The sequence below is a fragment of the Spea bombifrons genome, chromosome 4 (assembly GCF_027358695.1).
Source record: "Spea bombifrons isolate aSpeBom1 chromosome 4, aSpeBom1.2.pri, whole genome shotgun sequence".
Lineage (NCBI taxonomy): Eukaryota > Metazoa > Chordata > Amphibia > Anura > Pelobatidae > Spea > Spea bombifrons.
In genome coordinates, this window is record NC_071090.1 from 87,399,298 (window position 1) to 87,425,448 (window position 26,151).

At 40.7% G+C, this 26,151-nt stretch overlaps 1 protein-coding gene across 1 annotated transcript; it reads right to left on the reverse strand.

The window, feature by feature from the left end:
• Positions 1 to 12,137: 12,137 nt before the first annotated feature.
• LOC128490498 (apoptosis-enhancing nuclease-like) lies at positions 12,138 to 20,820 on the reverse strand. Its single transcript, XM_053462396.1, has 4 exons — positions 20,714 to 20,820; positions 16,423 to 17,160; positions 12,934 to 13,134; positions 12,138 to 12,392 (listed from the first exon to the last, which is right to left on the reverse strand). Exons 2-4 carry the CDS (start codon positions 17,113 to 17,115, stop codon positions 12,195 to 12,197), a joined length of 1,092 nt encoding a protein of 363 aa, XP_053318371.1. The 5' UTR covers positions 17,116 to 17,160; positions 20,714 to 20,820; the 3' UTR covers positions 12,138 to 12,194.
• Between the last annotated feature and the right edge of the window lie 5,331 nt (positions 20,821 to 26,151).

Genomic DNA, 26,151 nt, shown 5'->3' on the forward strand with positions numbered 1-26,151 from the left:
ATCCGTAAGATGTCCCCTGTATCTTTCAGGTAAGATTTCTGCAAAACTACTGTAGGTTGTAGTAAGTGGTCTATATATTCTGATAGTCTTGATGTTAAAGATCCTATACCTGACACTATCGGTCTGCCTGGAGGGTTCTGAATGTTTTTGTGGATTTTCGGCAGTAAATAAAAAACTGGGATTCTAGGATAAGTGATAGACAAGTAGTCATATTCCTTCTTATTCAAGATACCCTTAGCATAACCCTTCTCTAATAGACGAATTAAAAGCTTTTTATATTCATTTGTGGGGTCTTTATTTAGTTTAACATAGGTCTCATTGTCTGTTAACTGTCGCAGTGCCTCCTTCACATATTCATCTTTAGAGAGGATAACTATGCCCCCTCCCTTATCTGCTGGTTTTATGATTATTGTATCGTCACTTTGTAATTCCTTTAGTGCCATTTGTTCCTTTTTCGTTAAATTGTATGTCCGATCCTACCCGCAAGCTTATATTCCAATACATTTATTTACAGATAATTGGGACTTACAAAAATCTGCCTAAAATGGGCCTGCTCCAAGATGGGCTGGGTGTCTAAGATCAACCTGTCCTCAGCTCAGCGCTGCACGCATGAGTCACTCACTCCCGCTTCTTCTCTCTCCCGCCTCTATGAAAACAAGGCTGAATATAAAAGCAAGGTTAGGACCACCTCTGAAATTGAATGTGAAGTAGCAAAAAACAAAAGGTGGCAGCCTTGGGGGAGTGTGCGGGATTACCAAGACCCACAGGTATATTGCGTGACCTCCTGCCCGCAACACACAGAATACCGCCCACACCCGCAAGTTATTTGACGGGTCCTGCGAGATGCCAATCCCGATACAGTCCTCTACAGTGGACCCTTTCCAGGGCCGAGCAACTTTGAGCATTCAGCTGTTGCTTCAATAAACAAGCAGCTTACAACATAAACTAACTTTAAGCCATTTTACCAATATTGATACTGTTTATAGCTTTCACCATTTGAAACTTAATATATTATTTTTTTCTCAACACTTTTTTGTTGTTGTGATGGGGTGCATACTTTCCAGCAGCAGTAAAGTATAATTATTGCTCGGAATGCTCACAAAGGGATTTAATAGGTATTAGCTCCGCTAGTGTGAGGCATTGCCTTTGAAATACGACTACATACTACATTGCTTAATTTCAGGGACATGTAACAGCAAGCATTTACTTCACGTAAATTGATTTTCCCTTTTAAGCAGCAGAGATCAGTTAGAATCCACAGCGCTTATACAATCCAACCCTACAATCAAGAATTTACTTTTTGCTAACGAGTATCGATAAGAATATTTTACTGAGGTTAATCACAAAGTTAGGAAGTCATGGTTGTTACATACAAAATCTATCTTATAGAAGGATTCGCTGATTTAATGTTTGGTTTTTTTTAAACCATAACACTTTTTCTCTGGCCCCTACGGAAATTATTTCATAGTTTTGTATATTAAATGAATGAACTATAGTGACTTACGCTAAACTCTTGTTCAGACGCAAATGGTATACTCCAGGCGTATGTGCGTTGTACAAGAGTTCAATGCTTACATTAAAAAAGAACAAAGCCTGGTAAATTAAGATTCCATTTTCTAGTTTATTTTGTTAGTTAAGAGGTAGAAATATCTGCCCGGGGTATATAGTAGGAAAATATAAAACGCACTGTTAATTGACTCTTTAAACATGTTTTTTTTTCCCCACAGGCTACAGGCATGAATAAAGATTTTTTTTATCAAAACCCTAGTTTTAAATGGACTTTTTTATCTTTGAAATGCATTTTTAATGAAGTCATTCAACAGCTGCTGTGGTTTTTCTTATGTGATTAGCAGAAAGAGAGAAAATAAAATCAGAAGCCTATAGAAAACAATATAATTTTTTTTTAAAATTACAACATAGTTAGTATTTTTTGTGTGTTTTATAAACATGATTAGCACTGTTGGCACATTCAGTATAATTTACCCAACAGTTATTCTTGGGTTTGTAGCTTCTTTGTTGCTGGCTTTCCCTCTTCCTCGCTGATGTCCCTCTAGAAGTCTGATGCAAACAAATCTAGAAGATGTCCTTCAATTGCAATCCATGCCAGGTTGTCTCTAAAAGAATCCAGGTTGTGAAGCGGAACTTGTGCCCCTGGTTCCTTTTATGAGCATTTTATGACCATTGCACAGCTCAGTAGACCCTGAAGGGTTAAATGGGGCTACTGTAAATTAAGGAACCCCTTCTTCACCAGTCATTCGGCTCCAAGATCTCTGAACTACATGATGGCAGTTATTGAAAAAGGACTTGACTTGTCACGGTGTACACATATCTAGCTTCATTGTGCATTGTAAAATTGCTTTGCCCTTTCAAAACACAGCAGCTCCATAATATAGCACTTTGGATACAGCCTTACCATTAGTTTTCTAGCTCTGTAATTGTTCACTAGAGTGTTGAGACAGAAATAAGATGGGAACAAATGTCAGGAATTCTAGCTAAAAGAATTCCCTTTTTTAGGATCTTTCTCCTATGGATAATATAAAATATACATCAAGTTAGTGTTTTAGAATGTCTTATACTGCAGCATAGCAGCGTTATTACTATTTTATTTGTTATTTATGCCCCTCAAAGAAAAAAAATCTTGATTAAAGGGTTGAACTGCTACAGAATAAGCACTATGAGTGCAGTCAACCCTAAAGGAACTGGATTGGATTTGGATTTACACATATATTCACACACACACACACACAAACGATCAGTTATAACATTATGATCACCTGCCTAATATTGTGTAGGTCCCTCTTTTGCCGCAAGAACAGCCCTGACCCATCGAGGTATGGACTCCACTAGACCTTTGAAGGTGTGTTGTGGTATCTGGCATCAAGACGTTAGCAGCAGATCCTTTAAGTCCTGTAAGTCGTCTAGTATATCCCACAGATGCTCAATTGGATTGAGATCTAGAGGCCAAGTCAACACCTCAAGACCCAAGGTTTTCCCAGCATTGCCCAAAGCATCACACTGCCTCTGCTGGCTTGCCTTCTTCCCATTGTGCATCCTGGTGTCATGTGTTCTTTAGGTAAGCGACTCACACATGTGATCTAAAAGAAAATGTGATTAATCGGACCAGCCCACCTTCATCCATTGCCCTGTGGTCCAGTCCTTATGCTCCCAACCCCATTGTAGGCAATTTCAGCAGTGGACAGGGTTCAGCATGGGCACTTTGACTGGTCTGGGCTGTGTAGCCCTATAGGAGACAAACTGCGATGCACTGTGTGTTCTGACGCCGTCCTATCAGAACAAGCATTTTCAGCAATCTGAGCAACAGTAGCTTGTCCATTGGATTTGAACACACTGGCCAGCCCTCCTCCCCATGAGCATCAATGAGCCTTGGCCACCCGTGACCCTGTCGCCGGTTCCTTTTCCTTCCTTGGACCGATTTTGATAGGTACTGACCACTGCAGACCAGGAACACCCCACAAGAGCTGCAATTTTGGAGATGTTCTGATCCAGTCATCTAGCCATCACAATTTGACCCTTGTCAGAAGCTCCCAGATCCTTATGCTTGACCATTTTTCCTGCTTTTAATTCATTAACTTTGGGGATGAAATGTTTACTTGCTGCTAAATATATCCCACTCACTGAAAGGTGCCATGATAACAAGATCACATGATCACTTCAACTGCCAGTGGTTATAATGTTATGGCTGATCGGTGTATATATATATTATATATACATACATACAAGGTTGGATGAATTTGGTGTGAAAGAACTTGACTGGCTCACACAGGGCCCAGACTTCTTGCTGTATACAGTACAGTATTTAAACTATCTAAGACATTGTTTTGTCCATGAGTTGACAACAACTGAGGTGCCTGGCACGTCATGAGTTTGAACTAGACTTGGGTACCAGTGGAACGTTCATGTTTATTTTTTGGGGGAAAAAACTCTCTTCGTATTCGATGAAATTCATCTCTCTCCGTCTTCTGTTTGGCCCAAATTTGTACAACATTTTTGTTTTCTGAAATCCCATTCGTCCATCCAAATAAACGGGTAGATAAAGTTGAATTAAAATGGCAAGTTTCTCCTCCTCTTAGTGTACTTAAAATGGTGGCCGCGGTGACAAATGAGCAAAGATTTTTGTATTGCGCACATTTGTTTTTAGTTAATTTTGTCCAATATTGTATTCATCCGTTCGTTATTCGGACTAATGGATGAAACTGTAAAATTGGGCATGAAAATGCATTCGTACGAAAACAAATGCACAAGTTTAAATGGGTGTAGAAAGCTGTTGCTGTAATGTCACGATGTTGAAACATCCAGCAACACCAAAAACTGTAGCAGGGGCCCCATCTCATCTCTCCTCGTAGCGCCAACAGGTGCCATATAGCGCACAGGGAGGCTGCTTTAAAAGTTAATTAATCGCCTCCTAAGCTTAAATTGTGTTGCTGAATTGCCTCGATATTGAGGCATTCAGGGACACCGAAAACCCACTCCAGGACGCGGGAGAGCAATAGCAAGTTTATTTTTAAATAACAAAATAGTGATATATCGTCACAAAAATCTTGGCATGGAAAGAGTTCAAATACTGGAATTTGAAATATTTTTTTGAAATCTAGTTTTTTGAAATTTAGTTTTCAAAAATGTATGGTTTTACTGGAAAAAATTAAATTGGCTGGGTTGAAAGAGGTCCCAAATAGGACATGGGTACAGACTGGATGACAAAACAAAAAAAACTACTGCAAACTTTGATAAAGGCTTGTGGTAAAATGTGTGCATGGAAAGGCTTAAAATATCAGCATTTGACATACCTTGGGGTGACTAGTTGTCAGAAACTATATATATATTGTGACAGTGTAAACCCCAGGGAGATGCTTAGTGTGGCATTTGGGTACAGGTGCTATCCAGATCATAAATATGGGTCCCTGGGGTGGAGCAATTGGAGAGCAGGGTGGGCCAATGCTCCGTTTCCCCATGCTGTGGTATATCCATGCCGGGTTTTCCAGGAGGCAAGAAATCTGCAGGATCCGGTCCGGGATTCCTATGGAGCCGGCATCAGGGACAGGTGCTGGACATTAAAAACCCCTGGAGAGGCCCTGAACAAGAAGACCATCCCTGAGCCAAGTGAGGCAATACCTGCCAGGACATTTTGTGTGTTGTCTGGGGGAGGTTTTCCAGAGCCTGGCGTAGCTGGGTCTGGCTGGGAGGTTGAGGTAGTGGGTGATTAGGCTGGTCAGTCCGGACCAGCATAGTTTAGTTAGAGAGGGCTCCAATTGGGAGCTAGGTTTTCTTTTTATGATTTGGTTTTTGGGGTTTAAGGGGCTTAAAATAAAGCGCTGTTTTTTTCAAAGCTGCTGTTCCTGACTCTGATTGCCCTAGAGGACTTTGCTTAGGACCCTTAAAAGTGACATGTATGGCCTTCATGCTATAGGGTTTGTCACAATATATACAAATACATTTTTCTTACAAATATTCAACTATAAGATTTAAAAGGCACTTTGAACATAATTTGTTCCTGGGCTCCAATAAAATAGGCATCAATAAAACAATTGTTACAATGTAGGTAAAATGTGTCTTGATCTTACTGCATTTTTTAATCTTTGCACAGTGCAAACTGATTAAACTGACCTCATACACAGTGTAGAATAAAGAGCCATTTACAATATACCATTAGACATTACAACTTTGTATCTGTTTTTCTTCCGTTAAGAGGTTGGAGAAAGTGACCACACATTTCAGAAGCACAATGAAATGGCAAGGTAATACAGATCTGACCCTGCTCTCCAAATATAAAAGAATAACTGCGCAGAACAGACTAATAATGGTACATTAATCTGCACAATGGTGCATTGTGGTTTTTAAGTGTGTCTGCTTTCAGTAATCATGGAACCTCTTTTTCTATTGGAATCCCAGTGTGTTTTACTATAAAACATCATGTTCCCTGCAGTGTATCATTTAACAACAGGGACTACAGCAAGCAGAAAATATTGAGCAAAATAAAACAGCTTGCAGAAGGATTTTTCTTTCAGTGCCCCTGGCACACTGCAGCAGTTGGGTTGCCAGAAACTGTGGTTCTCGTACTATATGCTGATTATAAGATTAATTCCTGTTCATGGAAGATCTGTCAAGGTCTTATTCTGAAATTGTGAGAGGCCAGTATGGATTGTGATGAAATAGTGAAAAGGAATATTGCCACATGTGGACCAGGTGGTGCTCGGGTGGAAATATAGCCAAGGGCATGCTCACGAACACCATCACAAAAATATGGGCATTCCTGGGCATGGAGGTTCCACTGAATAATGGCAAGAAAATCCATCAGCGGATACCAACAGTCAAGACAAGGGAAGAAATACAGTAGGTCCTATTAAATTACACAGCTGTACATGGTGCCTGATTCAAACTCCATCCAAATGAAATGTGTGAAGAAGAAAAAAGGCCCCCTCATCTGCAGTCAATATGCTGTATTATACCATGTGGATGAATACAGGAAGGGACAGGCAGTGGCATATCATGGCCTAGGCCAGAGGTAGCATGCACAGAGTTGGCAACACCTCCCCTCCAATATATATGAAATCATTCTCACTAGCAGGCTGCTTTTCAGTGGACTGGTTACAATGAGCCCACTGGGCGTGCAATGAGAATGTGACCCCTCAGAAGCAGTGCAGCAGCTGGCATTGTGCGGGCTGCCCCTAAGACAGCCTCCAGCTCTGTGCAAGGTGTGTCTGTATGTATTACAACATGTGTGTATTGCTGTTTTGTGTATGTTAGTTATGGGAGGGGGGCAGGGGGCCTCTTTACTTTAGTTGCCCCCAGGCCAGAAGGTGCCAGCCCTCCCCTGACCGCACAGGACTTTACCAGAGACAAAGGCATGCAAGGACAAAGCCCTTATAAACTAGCATGGTCTATTACAAGATAGATGACCGATAACCACTTGTACTAACTCTACCATCCAGATACCTCAGTGCGAGGGTCTTATTCAGCTCCCTGTTAATGACTGCAGGTTGATTCTATAGCAACAACTTTGAGATAGCTTCAGAGCAAGAGATATATTAGCCAGGATTACTAGCACAGACAGACTGTCATGCTTCTCCACTCTATCCTCTCAGCTAGAACTGTACACAGCATTCTCTAATAACCTTTGGGATATCTTCAAAGGCTGATACAGATGTTTGTTATCTGTGGGAGAAGTGGAAGCCTAAATGTGTGCTGACCTGCTTTTACAGCAGTGTGTTCATGTATTTCAGTTTGATGGCTGCTTTTAACATCATGAACCTGGCTCACCATGACAATAGCTCACAGTATGGGGGGGGGGTGCTAACGGTTCACGAACTAGGCATGATCTACTGGCCAAGGAGGTTGAAATGCTGTCACCTGGACCTCATGCACAGCCTTGACTATGAAACCCATCATCATCAGGCTGGAAAATAACAGTCAGCCAGTACCATACTATAAGTGTTTTTTAGGAGTTTAAAACACTAGAAGGTAGTATTTTGAAGAAAAAGAAGCTCCTAATGTATAGCAATTATTTTGCAGACGTAAACTGATTCCTAAAAACTCTTAAAACCAAATCATTATATGAAAAATTAAAACACAGCATATATTTACTTAATGTAAATGTTATGCAACAAAAATAGCAATAGTGAAGAATACACTTTGAAACGTAGTTAAAGGGACAGTTTTAAATGGATTTTGAAAATTTGTTACAGAGACAGTATTAGTGGTGCTGATCAAGCATTTCCCAAGGTCGTGGCCAGCCACCATAACAAATTAGTAGTTTACCCAACCACACACAAAATAGTTAATATCTAGAATGATGTTAAGTTCTCCTATTAGTCATGGTATTTTTCTAAAAACCGTCAGTGTACTCTGAGCACAGCATGTCTGTATGCGTATCTGTGCATTAAAGTCTTTAGTTAAAGGAGATACCTTTTATCAGGCCAACATGAAGAAAGATATTGCCCCATAAGCTTTTAGGACCTCAGCGCTCACCACTATTTTTTTTCTGTCTATATTAATTATGGTCACGGTCCTTTATGTTAATAAAAAAAAATAAAGGAAACAAAGTTTAAGAAGAGAGTTTTATATTAAACGTAAGGCATTTTCTCAATCTCAAGGAAACGTGCAAATACTGGCAGAAACATAATAGATGAGATAACAGCATTCAATTAGAGAGATTGTCAAGATATTCATCATATATTGTCAAAGAGTGACCAGGATGTTAGACCGTAAAAGGAAAAAAATAGATTCCAAAGTGTAAATGGCTTTTCAAATCCCAATAAACGGAAAAAATCATGTTTCTCTCAGGCAGCACCGGAGTATTAATGTTAATGGGGAGCAAATCACCCCCCTGTGTTCCTCATATTATTTCTTTAGTTACATAGCATTCACATGTTGCGTTAGAATTCTGTGGAGCTAAAAGCAAACTATGCAAGACATGTTAACCCTATATAAAATGTTCACTTTCTATATTATTCTATCAATAGTTACCGGAGATTCTGTAATTTGTTTTTCAACCAAGGGCCCCAAAGTGTAAAAACCATCTTTCTAGTCTAAAGGAAGTAATGTCAAATGTCACGTCATTTGAATGGAAAGGCATGTCACATGCATACAATGCTAAGGCATAATTCTGGAAAGGTGTTCATTAACTCTATCTGAGTCTTAATAATACAGTATGCAAAATCTAAATGACCATTTAAGGCAGTTTTTCAGAAATTGTTCAGAATAACCTTACCCATGAGATACATAGTGACAGCAGAAAAGTAGCAACTAGCCCATCTAGTCTACGTTTTTCATCAGTTTTTATTTTATTCTTTAAGATAGCATTATGCACATGCCAAGTTTTCTTGTATTTATTTTCGATGTTTGCCTGTACCGCTTCTACACAAGAAATGTACTACTACATTTTTCTATAAATTAGAATTTCTTCACATCACCCTTTAGTTTCCCAACCTCTACATTTAAATAATGACCTCCTCTGCTGGCTGGGGTACAAGGGAGAACTTTAAAGTTCAAGTAAAGCAATCTGAGGTAGTGAAGAGTTCAGAAATGTAGATGATATGAATGAAAAAGGGGGGGGGGTGATGGGTTGAAAAAAAACCATGCTTGAATATAACCACCAGGAATGGAAAATATTACTTCTTATCTTCGCTTTCAAACTCCATGAGCGACATGAACGCACATAGGTGCCAAATTGGGATCAACAGAAAATCATAGGCGTATATTTTGAGAAATGTAAATAGTTTTGCCATGCAGACTGTCAAATGTCTGGAACTTCATTTTTTGCTGCACAGAGCCTGCATCACCAAACTTCTGTTACACCTGGATATTGACTTATACCACCGATCTGCTGTGATTATGCCGTGTGTGGTCTAGCCATTTCTTTTACAAAAGCACATACAGTGGATATAAAAAGTCTACAGAACCCTGTTATAATGCCAGGTTCTTGTGATGTTAAAGAATGAGACAAACATAAATCATGTCATACGTTTTTCCACCTTTAATGTGACTTATAACGTGAACAATTCAATTGCAAAACAAACTGAAATCGTTGAGGGGAAAAAATACCGCATTTGCCCGATTATAAGACAACTCCCTAAAATCTGAATATTAATCTATAGGAAAAAAAGTTTTACTAGTAAATATTAATGTAAACTATTTTTTCATATTTAATAAAAGCTATGATTGAGGAAACTATTTTTAGTTTTTATTTATTTGCCAACCTGCAGTTATGCACATCTGCCCCCAGGCTTGCCACTCTGCCCCCAGAAATGACTTATACCCCCTATATGCCACTCTGCTCCATGATATGCCTTTAACCCTCTATATGTCACTCTGCCTCCAGAAATGCCTTATACCCTCCTATATGCCACTGGGCCCCATGATATGTCTTTTAACCCCCTATATGCCACTGTGCCCCATGAAATGCCTTATATCCCTATATGCCACTCTGGCATAAACTGGGTTAAAAGGCTTTTATTGGAGGCATATATAAATATATATATTTAGGATTGTTAACAGCAATCACACTCCTATCACGTCCAGGCAGCTAGTACATGCTGGAACCTGGGCATGATAGGAGTGGGATTACAGCCTCCCTATACCATGCTACCACCCCCCCTTACACATCCATGCTATCACATACACACTCATTCACAAACATTTAAATACTCATTCATTCCCTTTATCATACATACTTGCTCATAAACTCTCCCCCACCCCTTACCTGCAGATCTCTCACTCGCAGACTACTGCAGGGGCTCTTGTCCTGCCCCCAGGGGAAGAAGGAGGGGAGCAGAGTCATGTGATGTGCTGGGTTCCTGTTCTCCTGGCTCGTACAAGAAGCGCTGCTCACACACTGTGTGACCAAAGTACCGATAAGCAGCCGGGCCCCAGCGGACACTTTTTTTTCCAGCCATTTTTCTTTTGCATTTTGCCGATAATGCCCTTTGCAGCAAATATATTTCAGCCACCGATATATCGGTGCATCCCTAGATCTTAGTCTTGTAGTCAGACCTCTACTTGAGGTCTGATTAGAAGACGACCTCGATTATAAGACTAGCAGTATTTTTCAGAGCAAAAACCTTGTCTTATAATCAAGCAAATAAGGTAAATAACAAAAATAACATGGTTGCCTAAGTGTGCACACCCTCTTATAACTGTGTTCAGAATTAACCAATCACATTCAAACTCATGTTAAATAGAAGTCATTACACACCTGCCATAATTTAAAGTGACTCTGATTAATCACAAATAAAGTTCAGCTGTTCTAGTAGGATTTATCTGACATTTGCTTAGTTGCATCTCAGAGAAAAAGCCATGGTCCCCAGACAGCTTCCAAAGCATCAGAGGGATCTCATTGTTGAAAGATAGTCAGGAGAAGGGTACAAAAGAATTTCCAAAGCATTATATATACCATAGAACACATGAAGTGTAGACAATATGGCACAGCAGAGACAATACCAAGAACTAGACGTCCCTCCAAAATTGATGAAAAGACAAGAAGAAAACAGGTCAAGGAGGATTACAAGAGAAAGTACTGGCTGTGTGCTACATGTGACAACAATCTCCCGTATTCTTCATATGAATGGGCTATGGGGTAGGGTGGCAAGACGGAAGCCTTTTTTTTTTTACAAAGAAAAACATCCAAGCCCGGCTGAAGTTTGCAAAATCAAACATCTCGTCCCCCAAAAAGCACGTGGGAAAATGTGTTATGATGATGAAACCAAGGTTGAACTTTTTGGCCATAATTCCAAAATACGTTGTGTTTGCTCCAAACATACATCACCCAAAGAACACCATACCCACAGTGAAGCATGGTGGTGGTGGCAGCATCATGCTTTGGGGCTATTTTTCTTCAGCTGGAACCGGGGCCTTAGTCAGGGTGGAGGGAATTATGAACAGTTCCAAATACCAGGCAGGTTTGGTACAAAACCTTTAGGTGTCCGTGATGAAGATGAAGTTCACCTTTCAGCACGACAACGACCCAAAGCACACATCCAAATCCACAAAAGCATGGCTTCACCAGAAGAAGATTAACGTTTTGGAATGGCCCAGCCAGAGCCCAGACCTGAATCCATTGAACATATGTGGGGTGATCTGAAGTTGGCTGTGCACAGCAGATATCTTCGCAACCTGAAAGATTTTGAGCGCTTTTGCAAAGAAGAGTGGGCAAACATTGCCACGTCAAGATGTGTCGTGCTAATAGACTCCTACCCAAAAAGATTAATTGCTGCAATAAAATCAAAAGGTGCTTCAAAGTATTAGTTTAAGGGTGTGCACACTTATGCAACTAGGTTATTGTGAGCTTATCCCCCCCCCCTCAAAGATTTCAGTTTGTTTTGCAAGTGAATTGTTCACATTATAGGTCACATTAAAGGTGGAAAAAGTTCTGACATGATTTATCTTTGACTCATTCTTTAAAATCACAAGAACCAGGCATTTTAACAGGGGTGTGTAGATATATATATATATATATATATATATATATATATATATATATATATATATATATATATATTATATATATATATATATATATATATATATAAATGCATGATGCACCAGTAAACTCATGATGCCTAGGTGCTTTATAAAAAGCCCAATTTCATATATTCCTTATTTCATAGAATGAACACAAAATCTAATAAATAAACCACATGACTTTATTGACATATTGCTAGAGCACAAACACTGTTCTCGTTTTATCTATAATTCTCATTTAAGTCAGGTGGCCAATATTGATCATCCATAAAACTCGACACACTAGATCCGGCAGGGCTGGTAGATGTGCTCTGTTCAGAGTGGAACCGAAGGTCTTGCTCCCACTGATCTTCCACAAGTTTGTACAGCTCCATACACGTCTGGGCGTCTTCCGCTGATGAGTGTCCCTTTTTACCAATCTGGATTACAAAACAAAAACATACAAATTTATTTCATATTAAAATCACCCTAGCATTAAGCTGATGTTTAAGAGATGGCTGTCAAGCCAAGCGCAAACAATTACGAAAGCACAGTGAACAGGGTGACCACATCGGCCATGTTTCCCAAGACACACAATTTTTACATATAGCAGACCAGCCCATATAAAATGCTGCCCTGCAGTATAGGGGAGGTATAACGGATTAATTGGTTCCTTTCTATAAGTATGTACATTCCACGTAATGCAGGGAAGCATTTTACCTGGGCTGGTCAGCTATATGTAAAAATTATATGTCTCCTGGAAAACATGGTCGACCTGGTCACCCTTATAGTGACATCTGTAATTAATTTAACACATACAATAAATGAGTAGAAGTGGACATTGGAAAGCGAAAGTAGTTACCTATAGCACATATAAACCAGTAACTTAATATAAAGGATTGTGTTGCTATGATTTTGCACTACCTTTAATTACTATTACTAAATAAGATCAGTAATAATTTTTAATAGACTTAAAATTACCTGTATCCTTTTGTGAAGTAGACACCACGCAAGGCTTTTTAAAGAGACGTTGTGATTTGATGGAAGACCTGCCATTTTTTTTAATAAGCGTATTTTACTTGTGTCTCGTGTCTGGGCGCTGGGGTGGAAGTACTTAAGGGCTTTAAAATCATTCTGCAAAGCATGTCCAACAACTCTATTATCCTTCAGTAGGTTCAAGATCTGGAAAGTCAAACATAATTATTGGCACAGCTTACACAAAGTATGCAATAAACTATAAGAACCACCAAGGCTGGAGACAACCCTCTCCACAAATCTATGTTATTCTACAGAAAATTAGGGGTGTTCAAGATTTCTTGATCACCTCAAAAACTGAACAATGCATCACGCAGGGCCATCCCTTCATAATGCATAGTGAATTCAGTGGTTTAAAACTAACAGTTCAATCTCTCACTTTAATTGAGGGTTTACATACCTAAAGTCCTAAATCATACCATGGAACAAACTCATGATAGAGGATTCATCACCGGAATGAAGATTTTAAACTTTAAGAAACCCTCAGAGTTTTCGTATAGAGAATTTGCTCTACTAGATGTAAACAAGGTGAAAACCTGATCATTTCTCTTTACAACACATTAGCACAGGTGATCACTGTAATAAAAACAGGGCTTGCTTAAATGGAATGATTTACATGTCGCTAAGGCAACAGATATCAAATATGACCTAAAGTAATGAACCGTAAAAACCATGCAAAAAAAAAAAAAATTAGAGATGGGACACACAATTTGTTATGTTTATGTTAGTTTCCTAGAATCATGTCTTGATTAAAAATATTTATAATGTATCCCCCCCTATTTCACCATGTACGTGAAAAAATACTAAATATACTTTAATAATCAGTTAGTAAGCTGGTCTAAAAATGTGGTAAGTACAACCTCAGGTGAACAACATGACATTACACTGTGTCATGATTTATTCAACAAAAATAAAGCCAAAATGGAGAAGCCATGTGTGAAAAACTAAGTATGTCTTATGATTCAATAACTTGTAGAACCACCTTCAGCAACAATAACTTGAAGCAATCATTTTCTGCATGACTATCAGTTTCTCACATTGTTAGAGGAATTTTGGCCCACTATTCTGGACAATGGTTGCTTCAGTTCATTGAGGCTTGCAGGCATTTGTTTATGCACAGCTCTCTTAAAGGTTCCACCACATCATTTCAATAGGGTTGAGGCCTGGACTTTGACTGGGCCATTGCAACACCTTAATTCTTTTCTTAGTCGGCCACACTGTTGTATATTGGCTGGGGTGCTTGGGATCCTCGTCCTGTTGCATGACTGAATTTTGGCCAAGCTTTAGCTATCGGACAGATGGACTCACATTTAACTCTAGAATACTTTGGCAAACATAGGATTTACTTTTTGACAATTGTGGCGTGTGCATCATGGCCAAACATATCCACTGGTCTTGTCCATACAAAGGACATTGCTTCAGAAGTCTTATATTCCTTTAAGAACTTTCAACATGCTGAGGAATGTAGAATCTGATCTGCAACTCTTGGGTTTTTTTGCAAATTTTCTAGGCATTACACTGTATGACATTGGGGTGAATTTGCTGGGACGTCCACACTTGAGAAGATTGTCGACTGCCTTGAATGTTTTCCACTTTTGAATAATCTTCCTCACTGTACAATGGAGTTGTTTGGAAATTGCCTTATAACCCTTCCCAGATTAATAGGCAGCAACAATTGTCATTCCTCCTTGGCACTGTGTTAACACCTGAATGCTCCAGACCAACAAACTGCTAAAACTTCAGCTTTTATAGAGGTGGTCACACTTGCTGATGATCAATTAATCCAGGGCATTTGACTAGCAGCACTTGTCTGCTACTTAGCATCCTAATTCCTATGGAAGCAGTACGTTTTTCAAACATGGCTTCTGCCTTTTGGCTTTATATCTTTGAATAAATCACGAAACAGTGTAACATCCAATGTGTTCATCTGAGGTTGCATTTACCTGATTTTTAGACCAGCTAAGGAATAGATGATTGTTATGTCCCGATATATAAAAATCATAGAATTCAAAGAGGGTGTACTTTCCTATTCACAAGACTGTACTACAAATAACAAATACCGTATTTGCTCGATTATAAGACGAGGTTTTTTTCAGAGCAAACTATGCTCTGACTATGAGACGACTAAGATCCAGATCCCCGCAGCTGCAGGGGACCTGGATCCTCCTGTCTCACCCCCCCTCCCTCCGTCCAACTTACCGGTGCTTCTGAGTCCCCGGTGTGCAGCCGGGGCAGTGTGTAGATGCCACACCTCCTTCCGGCTGCAGCGTAAGTTGTCTACGCGAATCTACACGCTGCCCCGGCTGCATGACAGGGGAGTCAGAAGCGCCGGTAAGTTTGCGGGGGGGGGGGGCGGAGAAGTGTTAAATGGGGGCTTAAGGCATTTCTGGAGGCAGTGTTCTATGAAATGCCTTTTAACCCCCTTAATGCCACTCTGCCTCCAGAAATGCCTTTTTAACTCTCTATACGCCACTCTGACTCCTGAAATGCCTTAAACCACCCTATATGCCACTCTGCCCCATAATATGCCTTTCAACCCCCTTAATGCCAGAGTGACATATAGGGGTATAAAAAATAGAAGAAGGCTCCAGGCATTTACTGGGGAGCTGGCCCTTCCTGGCACAGCTAAGCACCTGAGTTCCTGTGGGGAGTGAGTGCAGATTCCTAATTCTGGTGACTTATATAGGGGTATAAGGCATTTCTGGAGGCAGAGTGGCACATAGGGGGTCAAAAGGCATATCATGGGGCACAGTGGTATATAGGGGGTATAAGGCATTTCTGGGGCAGATGTGCATAACTGGGGGGCAGGTTGGAAAATAGAAGGAAATAAAACCAAAATATTTTTCTCAATCATAGCTTTTATTAAAAAAAATAGTTTAGATGAATTAACATTTACTGGCAAAACTTTTCCTATAGGGTCGTCTTATATTCAGACTTTCTTTTTTTCCCTAAATTAATATTCAGATTTGGGGGGTCATCTTATAATCTGGGTCGTTTTATTATCGAGCAAATACGGTAATTATATTATAAAAGGTGTTCTTACTTTACAGCACTTTTTCCGCACATGCCTAAAACTTTTCCACAGTGCTGTACTGTATAAAATCCCTCCCAACATAAAAACAGATCAGCCATTATGACCGCTGACAGGTGAAGTGAATAATACTCATAATCTTGTTATCATGGTACCCGTCACTGGGTGGCATATATTATGCAGCAAGTGAATATTTCGGCCTCAAAGTTAACACGTGAGAAGAAGGAAAAATGAGCAAACGTAAGGATCTGAGCTACTATGACAAGGGCCAAATTGGGGGTGTTCCCAGTCTCCAGTGATCAGTACCGCAACTGACCCACCAGGGTGTGACAGCAGGCCAAGCAGTTCCACCTCAGTGTTTCACCTCCCATTACCCAACAAAGTAACACAATAACGGACTTTACCTCTTTCTGAGCAGTTTTAAATGAAATAGCATTCTTCATGTGAATTTTGGTAATGCCACTCCATCGGGTTCTGTAGTCTGTAATTGGAAGTTCAGGTTTGATGTACTTGTCATATATAACCTCTCCGCTATAGTTTACCACACTGCACCGTGCCAGCTCACTAACTCTTGCACCAGGACCAGTGCCAACCATTTCACAGTCAATAGCAACACATTTACCAGGTTTCAGCCAGGCTACTGGAGAGGAGGGCCTGCTTGATGTGGTACTGCTTGGCACAGAGAGCCCACTATCATAGCCTACATCCTTGGACACCAACCCCACAGGAGAAAAAGCAGACAGGCCTGGCAGTGAGCCTCCTAGCATAGTCTTTAGCTCACTTAGTTTAGCAAACTTTGAACGCAAATCTTTGCCAGGAGTTTTACCGCATGTCTGATGAGAACTGAGAGGAGTGGTTCCGTTATCACTGGTCTGTATCTTGATTTGAGACAACTCTTGGCTTTCCATTTCTTCTGTACCGATAAGTCCACGTTCAAGAAAGTCCTTACGTCTTACACAACGTTGGTGTTTTCGGCTCCTCCTGCGATTCCGAACACACAGAATCTGCAAGTGGTCCCCAGGAACATCTGTATGAGGGGAGCTCAGGTACTGCCTGGATTCACTGAATCCATGAAACAAACTAGTAGAGTCCTTCATCTTCCAGGGAATAGCTGCTTCCAAACTGTCCTTCCCTAGAGAAACCTGAAAGACCAAAAACAAATTAGTAATCTTCAAAATCCTACAGGCAGCCCTAGTAAGGTCATTCATAGTGCTGCTGAAGAACGAAACCCATAATTATCTAACCCTACGCAGCACCATATTGACATCACCATTATGAGTTCCGGATGGAACACTAGGTATCAGATTATCTGTAGACAAATCTATGTTCGTGAGGTATCACCGTTAACAGGGGATGTAACCAAAATATTTTTATTAGCTGTGGAAGAAATCCAAAGACAATATTTTTACATTTTAGTATTAATAGATATTGCCTTAAATCAGGCATGTCCAAAGTCCGGCCCGCGGGCCAATTGCGGCCCGCGTTCCGGACTGATGCGGCCCCCAAGTGAGCCACGGGACTTGGCGTCATCAGCCGGCGCAGGGAGAAGGAAAGCGCGAGATCTGGGCTTTCCTTCTCCCTGCGCCGGCACACACAGCCACACAGCGGTGGGCGCGGCTTCAGCTGTTGCCGCGCGGATCGCAAGGGAGCAGTAACGGAGGTATTTACCGGACATCCGGCTTAAAATCACTCAAGGGAGCCGGATGTCCGGTAAAGACCTCCGATACTGCTCCCTTGCGATCCGCGCGGCAACAGCTGTTGTGCGCCGGGGTTTGTTGTCAGATCCCGGCGCACAACACTGAAGCCGCGCCCACCGCTGTCCGTGCCCTCTGAACCCCGTGCCCTCGGAAGAAGACAGAAGAACTGAAGAAGAAGAGGAGCGAAGAGCAGGAAAAGGAGCTGTAAGGAGAAAAGAGGAAAGGTAGGAAAGCATACAGTGAGAGTGGATTGGTGTATGTGTGTGGATTGGTATGTGTGTGGATATATGTGTGTGGATTGGTGTATATGTGTGGATTGGTATGTGTGTATTTGGTGTATGTGTGTGGATTGGTATGTGTGGATTGGTGTATGTGTGTGGATTGGTGTATGTGTGTGGATTGCTGTATGTGTGTGGATTAGTATATGTGTGGATTGGTGTGTGTGTGGATTGGTATGCGTGTGGATTGGTATGCGTGTGGATTGGTATATGTGTGGATTGGTATGTGTGTGGATTGGTATGTGTGTGTGGATTGGTATGTGTGTGGATTGGTATGTGTGTGGATTGGTGTATGTGTGTGGATTGGTGTATGTGTGTGGATTGGTGTATGTGTGTGGATTGGTGTATGTGTGTGGATTGGTGTATGTGTGTGGATTGGTGTATGTGTGTGGATTGGTATGTGTGTGGATTGGTATGTGTGTGGATTGGTATGTGTGTGGATTGGTATGTGTGTGGATTGGTATGTGTGTGGATTGGTATGTGTGTGGATTGGTATGTGTGTGGATTGGTATGTGTGTGGATTGGTATGTGTGTGGATTGGTGTATGTGTGTGGATTGGTGTATGTGTGTGGATTGGTGTATGTGTGTGGATTGGTGTATGTGTGTGGATTGGTGTATGTGTGTGGATTGGTGTATGTGTGTGGATTGGTGTATGTGTGTGGATTGGTATGTGTGTGTGGATTGGTATGTGTATGTGTGTGGATTGGTGTATGTGTGTGGATTGGTATGTGTGTGGATTGGTATATGTGTGGATTGGTGTATGTGTGTAGATTGGTGTATGTGTGTAGATTGGTGTATGTGTGTGGATTGGTGTATGTGTGTGGATTGGTGTATGTGTGTGGATTGGTGTATGTGTGTGGATTGGTATGTGTGTGGATTGGTATGTGTGTGTGGATTGGTGTATGTGTGTGGATTGGTGTATGTGTGTGGATTGGTGTATGTGTGTGGATTGGTATGTGTGTGGATTGGTGTATGTGTGTGGATTGGTGTATGTGTGTGGATTGGTATGCGTGTGGATTGGTATGCGTGTGGATTGGTATGCGTGTGGATTGGTATGCGTGTGGATTGGTATGTGTGGATTGGTAAATGTGTGAGAGTGATGGGTGTTATGCTGTACCATTTCCAATGTATTTTTCATTATATAATTATGCTCTAAAGTACATCATAACTCCCATCACTCTATACTGTTCCATACAGTGGCAGAGCTGGGAGACAGAGGCCTTGCACCCCCACCGCAGGACTCCTGAAAGGTAAGTGAACTTCAAAGAGGGAGAGGGTAGATAGTTAGGAGGGGTAGATAGGGAGAAGGGAGTGAGAAGGGGTAGATAGGGCAGAAGGGAGCGAGAAGGGGTAGATAAGGCAATCATACTCCTATCATGCCAAGTCTGCGACTGCCTCCTGGAATCTGGGTATGCCTGGGCATGATAGGAATGTGATTGCTGTTAACAATTATATATATATATATATATATATTGTTATTTAATTGTTTTGTCCTATTTTGGTGTGTTACTTACTTTAAATAAAAGTGTTAGATTTTTTTTATGGTGTGTGTGGGGGATCATATTCAGTTTCGGCCAGGTAGTTTTAAAGTGTGTGTGGGGGGGGTGCCACATACAGGATCCGCCCCGGGTGCCAAATACTCTAGGTACGCCCCTGCCCTCCCCTACACAATTTCTTCATCAGATGCCCGATCTCGGACGTCGCTAGATTTGGGCTTTCCTTCCCCCTGCGCCGGCACACACAGCCACAAGGGCATCTGATGAAGAAATTGTAGGCAGTGGCGGAACTACCGGGGTCGCGACTGCGACCAGGCCCTGGAGTTCTGCCAGTCAGTGGGGCCCAAGGGGTGCCGAGCGGTTGCTGAAAAAGGAGAGTGAGAAAGGGATAGATGTGGTATGCCGTTTTCAATAAACTTTGCATAAAATAGTTAATTTGCATTTCATTTTAATGGTTCAGAAAATGTCAGGCAAAATGGTCGGCCCTCGCACATGTTCACTTCATCAAATCTGGCACTCTTCGAAAAAAGTTTGGACGTGCCTGCCTTAAATGTATCAAATGTTACTTCAGAATCACGGTAAAACATATGGGCAAAATGGCAAAAAAAAATAAAGCCTTTGGTATGAAAAAAGCTTAGCCATGAATGTGGGAATGCGTTACATGGTATCATCACTTCAGATTCTGTTAGGCTTCGTGCTATACATCAGTGCATACAGTCCCATGACAGAGCATACAGCAAACTGATGAGGAAAGTCCCAGCTGTCACTGGGAGCTTTACTGGCTGGGGGGCGGGGCTCACCACTTGATAATGAATGAATGACGTAATACGTTAAGATTTAAAGTTACATGGCAATAGATATAGATACATATACATTCAATCTCAAAACTTACTGAACTACACAAGAGTCCCTCTTCATATACAGTGTGCATTAAGAGGTGGAGCTCTGAGTCTGTCACAGATAAAGCCTCCCAGCAATTACCACTTCAATTACGGAAACCATGTTTTCCTCTGTTAAACTTAATGGGGATGGAGCGCTATGAAAAAATATTACACATCTCCGATCGAGAAAAATATACATCCAGCAAGCGTCAACATGCTTAAAAGAAAATAACAGGCATTCCTCAGATGTACTATAAAGCGAGAAGTGCACCTAAAATTCGGTAGAACTTTTCTTACGCGTAAAAGCAATTAATATTTGATTTATTTCCGCAATCACACTCACCAGACACCAGAGTGACCGACTGATCGCCGGTCTTACCTTCCTAACCGGTAGTAGATCGCCCTTTCTTCCCACGTGTAACTATACCGGCTCCTCTTTCGCATGCCCGGACATGTTCCTCTTGTCAGCTAGCTGTGATTGGCTCAATTCTGCCAAAAGCCCACCCTCAGCCGGCTCTGATAGGACAGCGTTGGCTTGCGACCTGCTGACTACTCCCGATGACGTAAGTGAGGAAAACGTAATTCCCAGTGACTGGAATGGAAGGCAGGCTTGTCTATATGATATGCGTGATTAACGTAACGACTAGGTTATGTTGTCATAAGTTGTCATAATAAGGGGCTTTCTGACAGGGCTTCTTAGAGGCGATATCTGTCAATTTATTACTGCCCTATGATTTTAAGGAATGTCTAAATCAGGCTTGTCATAAAGGCTGTGCACATAATAATTGTATACTATCTATCTATCTATCTATCTATATATATATATATACATATATATATATATATATATATATATATATATATATATATCCTCTAAAACCCTCCTGGAGATCAGAACATTTGCCTCATTGTGTCGTATGTGACAGACCCGGATTGGCCATCTGATGCACTTGGCTGATGCGCAGTAGACTTCTGGGTTACAGTGCCCAAAACAGATCAGGTGTTGCAGTGCACAGCCATTGGCTGGGTATGCCTGGGTGCACACTGCTTGAGTATCGAAATGTAATGCGTGACCTTATGTAGCCAGCGACCACAGTGATGTTACTTGGAGGCCACTGCGCCTAAAGTACCAAGGCCACTTACTCCTCCCCAGTCTGACCTTAGCAGGTTCACCATGTGCCAAGGTAAGCGTACATGCTTTTCCCATTGCTTGCCTTATGCCCCAGATAAAAGGATGACCAGCAGAAGAGCCTCACCCCCAGCAGCAGCCAGAGATGAAGGGATTACATTACGCTTATTTATATAGCGCCAGCATATTCCGTAGTGAGTCAGTAGGATAAATTTACAATCACAAACAATAACAAACTGGTACCTAAAGGAGAAGACGCTCTTGAGAGCTTACAATCTAGTCGGTTGAGGGAGGGAAGGATGGAAGTCATCCGTAGTAGCAGCCCATACTTTTTGTTGGTTGGGGTGCATAGGAGTGGCCCTTTAACCCATTTGTGAAGCAGGGCGTACAATTATGTCCTGCACGGCTTTACTGTTGAGGATGCAGGACGTAATTGTACGTCGTTAGCTGGAAAGGGACTGGAGAACAGTATACTGTGACACAGGAGCACCCAAAACACAATTTATTTCTTAATTACATTTTTCTTATTGATCACTACTGCTTTTTTCCCTAAGAGGTTTTCTTTGTGCCGTTAAGGTTACATTTTTTAACCCTATGGGTTAATTTTCTTCTTTTTAAGGATTTGTTTAAATTAATTATTTTATTGATTATGATTGGAGTTAGGGCTATTTAGCAGGGAATTTTAGTGTTAGGGTTACAGAGTGGGGAATTCTAAGGCTAGTGTTTTTAACTATTTATAGAGGTGAGCTGGAAGTCGTTAGTCTTGTTAGTGGGGGATTTTAATGTTTATTTTATTTTAAGTTATTTATAGGATTGTTTGGTGTGCATTAAGTAAATCTGTTTATCTGCTCAGTAATTGGGGAATTTTTTAAAATGTATTGAATTTTGATGTGTATGTAGTTAAATAGGGTAGTTAGGGTTGGGCCTGGTTTATGTGCTTTGTTCAGTGCTTAAAAAAGGAATGTTACGACTTATATACGTTTAGTAAGTTCTGTGGGCTTTTTGGGGGAAGTGGAAGATTGTGTTGTATTTATTATAGTTATTTGGTGGATGATTACATGGGCGGCAAGTGATTGTCCAAAGAAGACCATAAGAAGAAGACAGCCGTGTTAACATTTATCCCCTTGCTAATTATTGCCTAATAAAATGTGCTATGCTTGAAATGTTTGTGTTCCATTTTTCCAGCAGAGATGGAGATGTTGCAGAATACAAATTGTGGGTGTTTTTGTTCATGCAAATATCTAGTCAGAGACAAAAAACTGGTGAAATTGCAATTTTTGGAGAAAACATATATTTGTATTTTTTTTTCACCAAATTTGAAAAATGTTAGTTTAAAACAGATGCATAAACCATGCCCATTTACCCCCTAGATAATACCCAGGGTGGTATAGTTTTCACAAATATATAATTTTGCAGAGACAAATTGAAATATGGAAATACCACTTTGCCTCAAATGAGACATAGGCCCAGTAAATCCATCAGTAAAAATCCAAGTTTCAAAACCAGAAATGCGCATGTTCCAATTTAGACTTGATAACACCCCAACAACATGGCAGATCTATGTATGTGGGATTTGGCTCAAGGAAAGGTTGTTGAATGGAAACTAAGAGTTCTATATTTGCAAATATTCTGTTGAAGAAATAAACTGCAATACTGTTAACAATTTTTTTTATTTTACATTTTTTGCCCATAATAAAATAAATGAGAGACTGGGAAATTACATTTTAACAAAGACGTAGCACTAATGGTAAAATCCAAGAGTAAAATAGCATAACATGCCTGTGTCCTTAAGGGGTTAACTTACACACATAAGCATTGCTGCAAGAGTTACCACCAAGCTGTTAAACTGTTTCCACCACAATGTATCCAGCCTCTGCTGAGTGGAAGCCGCTTGCTTTGTATATTCTCTTTTAATGTAACGGTGCTCAGGGCAAGCAGTGTTACATTTGTCTTGTTAGTGAGGAGTAAGCAAAAACAGCTCTCTAAAGAACTGGTCAGTGTATGCAATCAAGCTGGTCAAACGCCGGCCAGTTGGAAATCCTAGCTCGAGGCAAGCTGTTGAGGTGTGTAGAGGAATTTGTTTATATCCTATTTTTATGTAGTGCATCTAACACCGTGTTGTCCCACTTGTCATGTTTTCTGGTAAGTTCAATCTTCATTAGTTGTGTTTTAAGAACCTGCCATCATACAACAGAATAATAGAGTTTCTTGTACCAAACAGTTTAACAATGCTGTATGATATACTGGTTTATAGAATAAATAAATAGTGTAAATTATATAAAAATGCAAATGCAAAAATGTCATTGAAATATCAAATTTGATGGCAGATTCAGCCCATGCACGTCTGCCCATTTTTCCTGATGTAAACACTCAGACATCATTCTTTGGTCTTGTCTTAGCTTCACTCATGCTTAAATTGGTACAACAATTATTGGTAATACGAGGGGCTTTCAGATTTTTGGGTGGTTTTATAAAAAAGTAAAAATAACCAGCAATATTCAAAGAATTATGTATGATTAAGATGAATAGAACATTAGTATAAGGAGCTAAGCTGTCAAACTGGATCCCCAATTGGGAATTCTCAACTGTAACTTTACATGCTGCATCTTCATCACATGAACCAGCTGTGAGGAATAAGAATCCCTCATTAGATGTGATTAAAATGCCTAACTGATCTAGTAGCGACTAACTAGTTGGGCTACATGCCTTCATATAACTTAGCAGGGTTAGTTTGCCCAGTGAAACACGTATCGGATTCCGAGCATAAATTGATGACTATATTTATGCTTTGTGCTTGCTAATCAACCATTCTGCTGTGTTTAAATAATGGAAAAGTGGACATAGAAGTAAAATATACAGTGTATCTTCCCTTAAAGCACCCTGCAGGATACCACTGTTACTTCACAAACAATAATTACATTGCCAGGGGCGGTTCTAATAGCCTGCATACATATATCAGTCCAAAATAGCCACGAGCTCACAGGCCTTTGCAAATAAATAAATAGATTATTCACAGAACAGAATTATGTTCCCTCCCCATTTGGTTTAATTTGGGAACAAAATGTGTTGCCCAGTGCCCCCATTCACTCTCATTCACTGTCTCTCGCGCTTCGTAAATGTTTCCCTACCTTCTCTACGGACCACTTCCACTTTTGCATCTTCTTCATCAGTAGCGCACCTAGCGGGAGTCGGTCCTCAAAAGACGGAAAGTAATGTCCGCTGCTAGAGGCGCGGGCTCGGTTGGGGAGGTCAAGGATCTCCCTCTAACCAGTTTAAAATCAAGCTAGGAAGCGGGAGGTCTGTTAATGCAGACCTCTGATCCTGCTCCCTTGCGAAGCACATGGCAACTGCTGCTGTACGTCGGGATTAGATGTCATATCCCGGCGCACAAGACTGAAGCCGCGCTCACTGCACCGGAAGGACACAGATGAAGAAGAGCCAAGAGGAAGAACGAAGAGGAGGAGGAAAAGGAGCTGTAGCGAGGGCAGTGACAGTGATAGAGGAAAAGTAAGAAAACATTCAGTGAGAGTGAATATGGATAAGTAAGTGTGTGAGAGTGATGGGTGTTATGCTGTTGTTTATGATGAATGTTTGTGAATGAATGTTTGTGAATGAGTGTGTGTGATAGTATGGATGTGTAAGTGTGGGGTAGCATGGCATAGGGAGGCTGTAATCACACTCCTATCATGCCCGTGTTCCAGCATGTACTGGCTGCCTGAGCATGATAGGCGTGTGATTGTTATTGGCAATATAATTAGTTATATAATATTGTTGTTGATTTTTTTTGTCAAATTTTGGTGTGTTACTTACTTTTAATAAAAGTGTGGTTAACACACCAAAATTGGACAGGTGGACAGGAAAATTCAATAACAATATATATATATATATATATATATATATAATTGTTAACACTCCTATCATGCCCAGGAAACCAGTACATGCAGGAAACTGGGCATGATAGTAGTGTGAGGGGGGGGTCATTTTCGGTTTTGGCCAAGTGAATGCTGAATTTTTGGTTTCGGTCCAGAATTTAAATTTCCGTGTATCTGTACTATATACTAAGCCAGTCACTGAAGTGGTAGGCCTGCACCACATCAATGTTTGGCGAAGTATATAGTGATAGGGGTTATTCTGCATTATTGTCAATGTCTGGCTCAATGTATAGTGATAGGGATTACGCTATACCACCATCAATGTGTGCCTCAGTATATAGTGATAGGTGTTATGCTATACAACCGTCAATGTTTGCCTCAGTATATAGTGATAGGTGTTATGCTGTACCACCATCAGTGCGTGCCTCAGTATATAGTGATAAAAGTTATGCTGTACCACCGTCAGTGCATGCCTCAGTATATAGTGATAAGTGTTATGCTGTACCACCGTCAGTGTGTGCCTCAGTATATAGTGATAACAGTTATGCTGTACCACTGTCAATGTTTGCCTCGGTATATAATGATAACAGTTATGCTGGACCACTGTCAATGTTTGCCTCAGTATATAATGATAACAGTTATACCGTTCCACCATCAATGTTTGCCTCAGTATATAACTATAACAGTTATGCTGTACCACCGTCAATGTGTGCCTCAGTATATAATAAACAGTTATGCTGTGCCCCCATCAATGTCTGCCTCAGTATATAATGATACCCC

What these genes read in the sequence shown, in the direction of transcription:
- LOC128490498 (XM_053462396.1), bottom strand. Translation starts at nt 17,115, where the DNA reads ATGAAGGACTCTACTAGTTTGTTTCATGGATTCAGTGAATCCAGGCAG. An exon ending in TTAAAACTGCTCAGAAAGAG is followed by an intron (nt 13,135 to 16,422) that starts GTAAAGTCCGTT and finishes TTGACTTTCCAG; the next exon opens with ATCTTGAACCTACTGAAGGA. An exon ending in TACTTCACAAAAGGATACAG is followed by an intron (nt 12,393 to 12,933) that starts GTAATTTTAAGT and finishes TTTGTAATCCAG; the next exon opens with ATTGGTAAAAAGGGACACTC.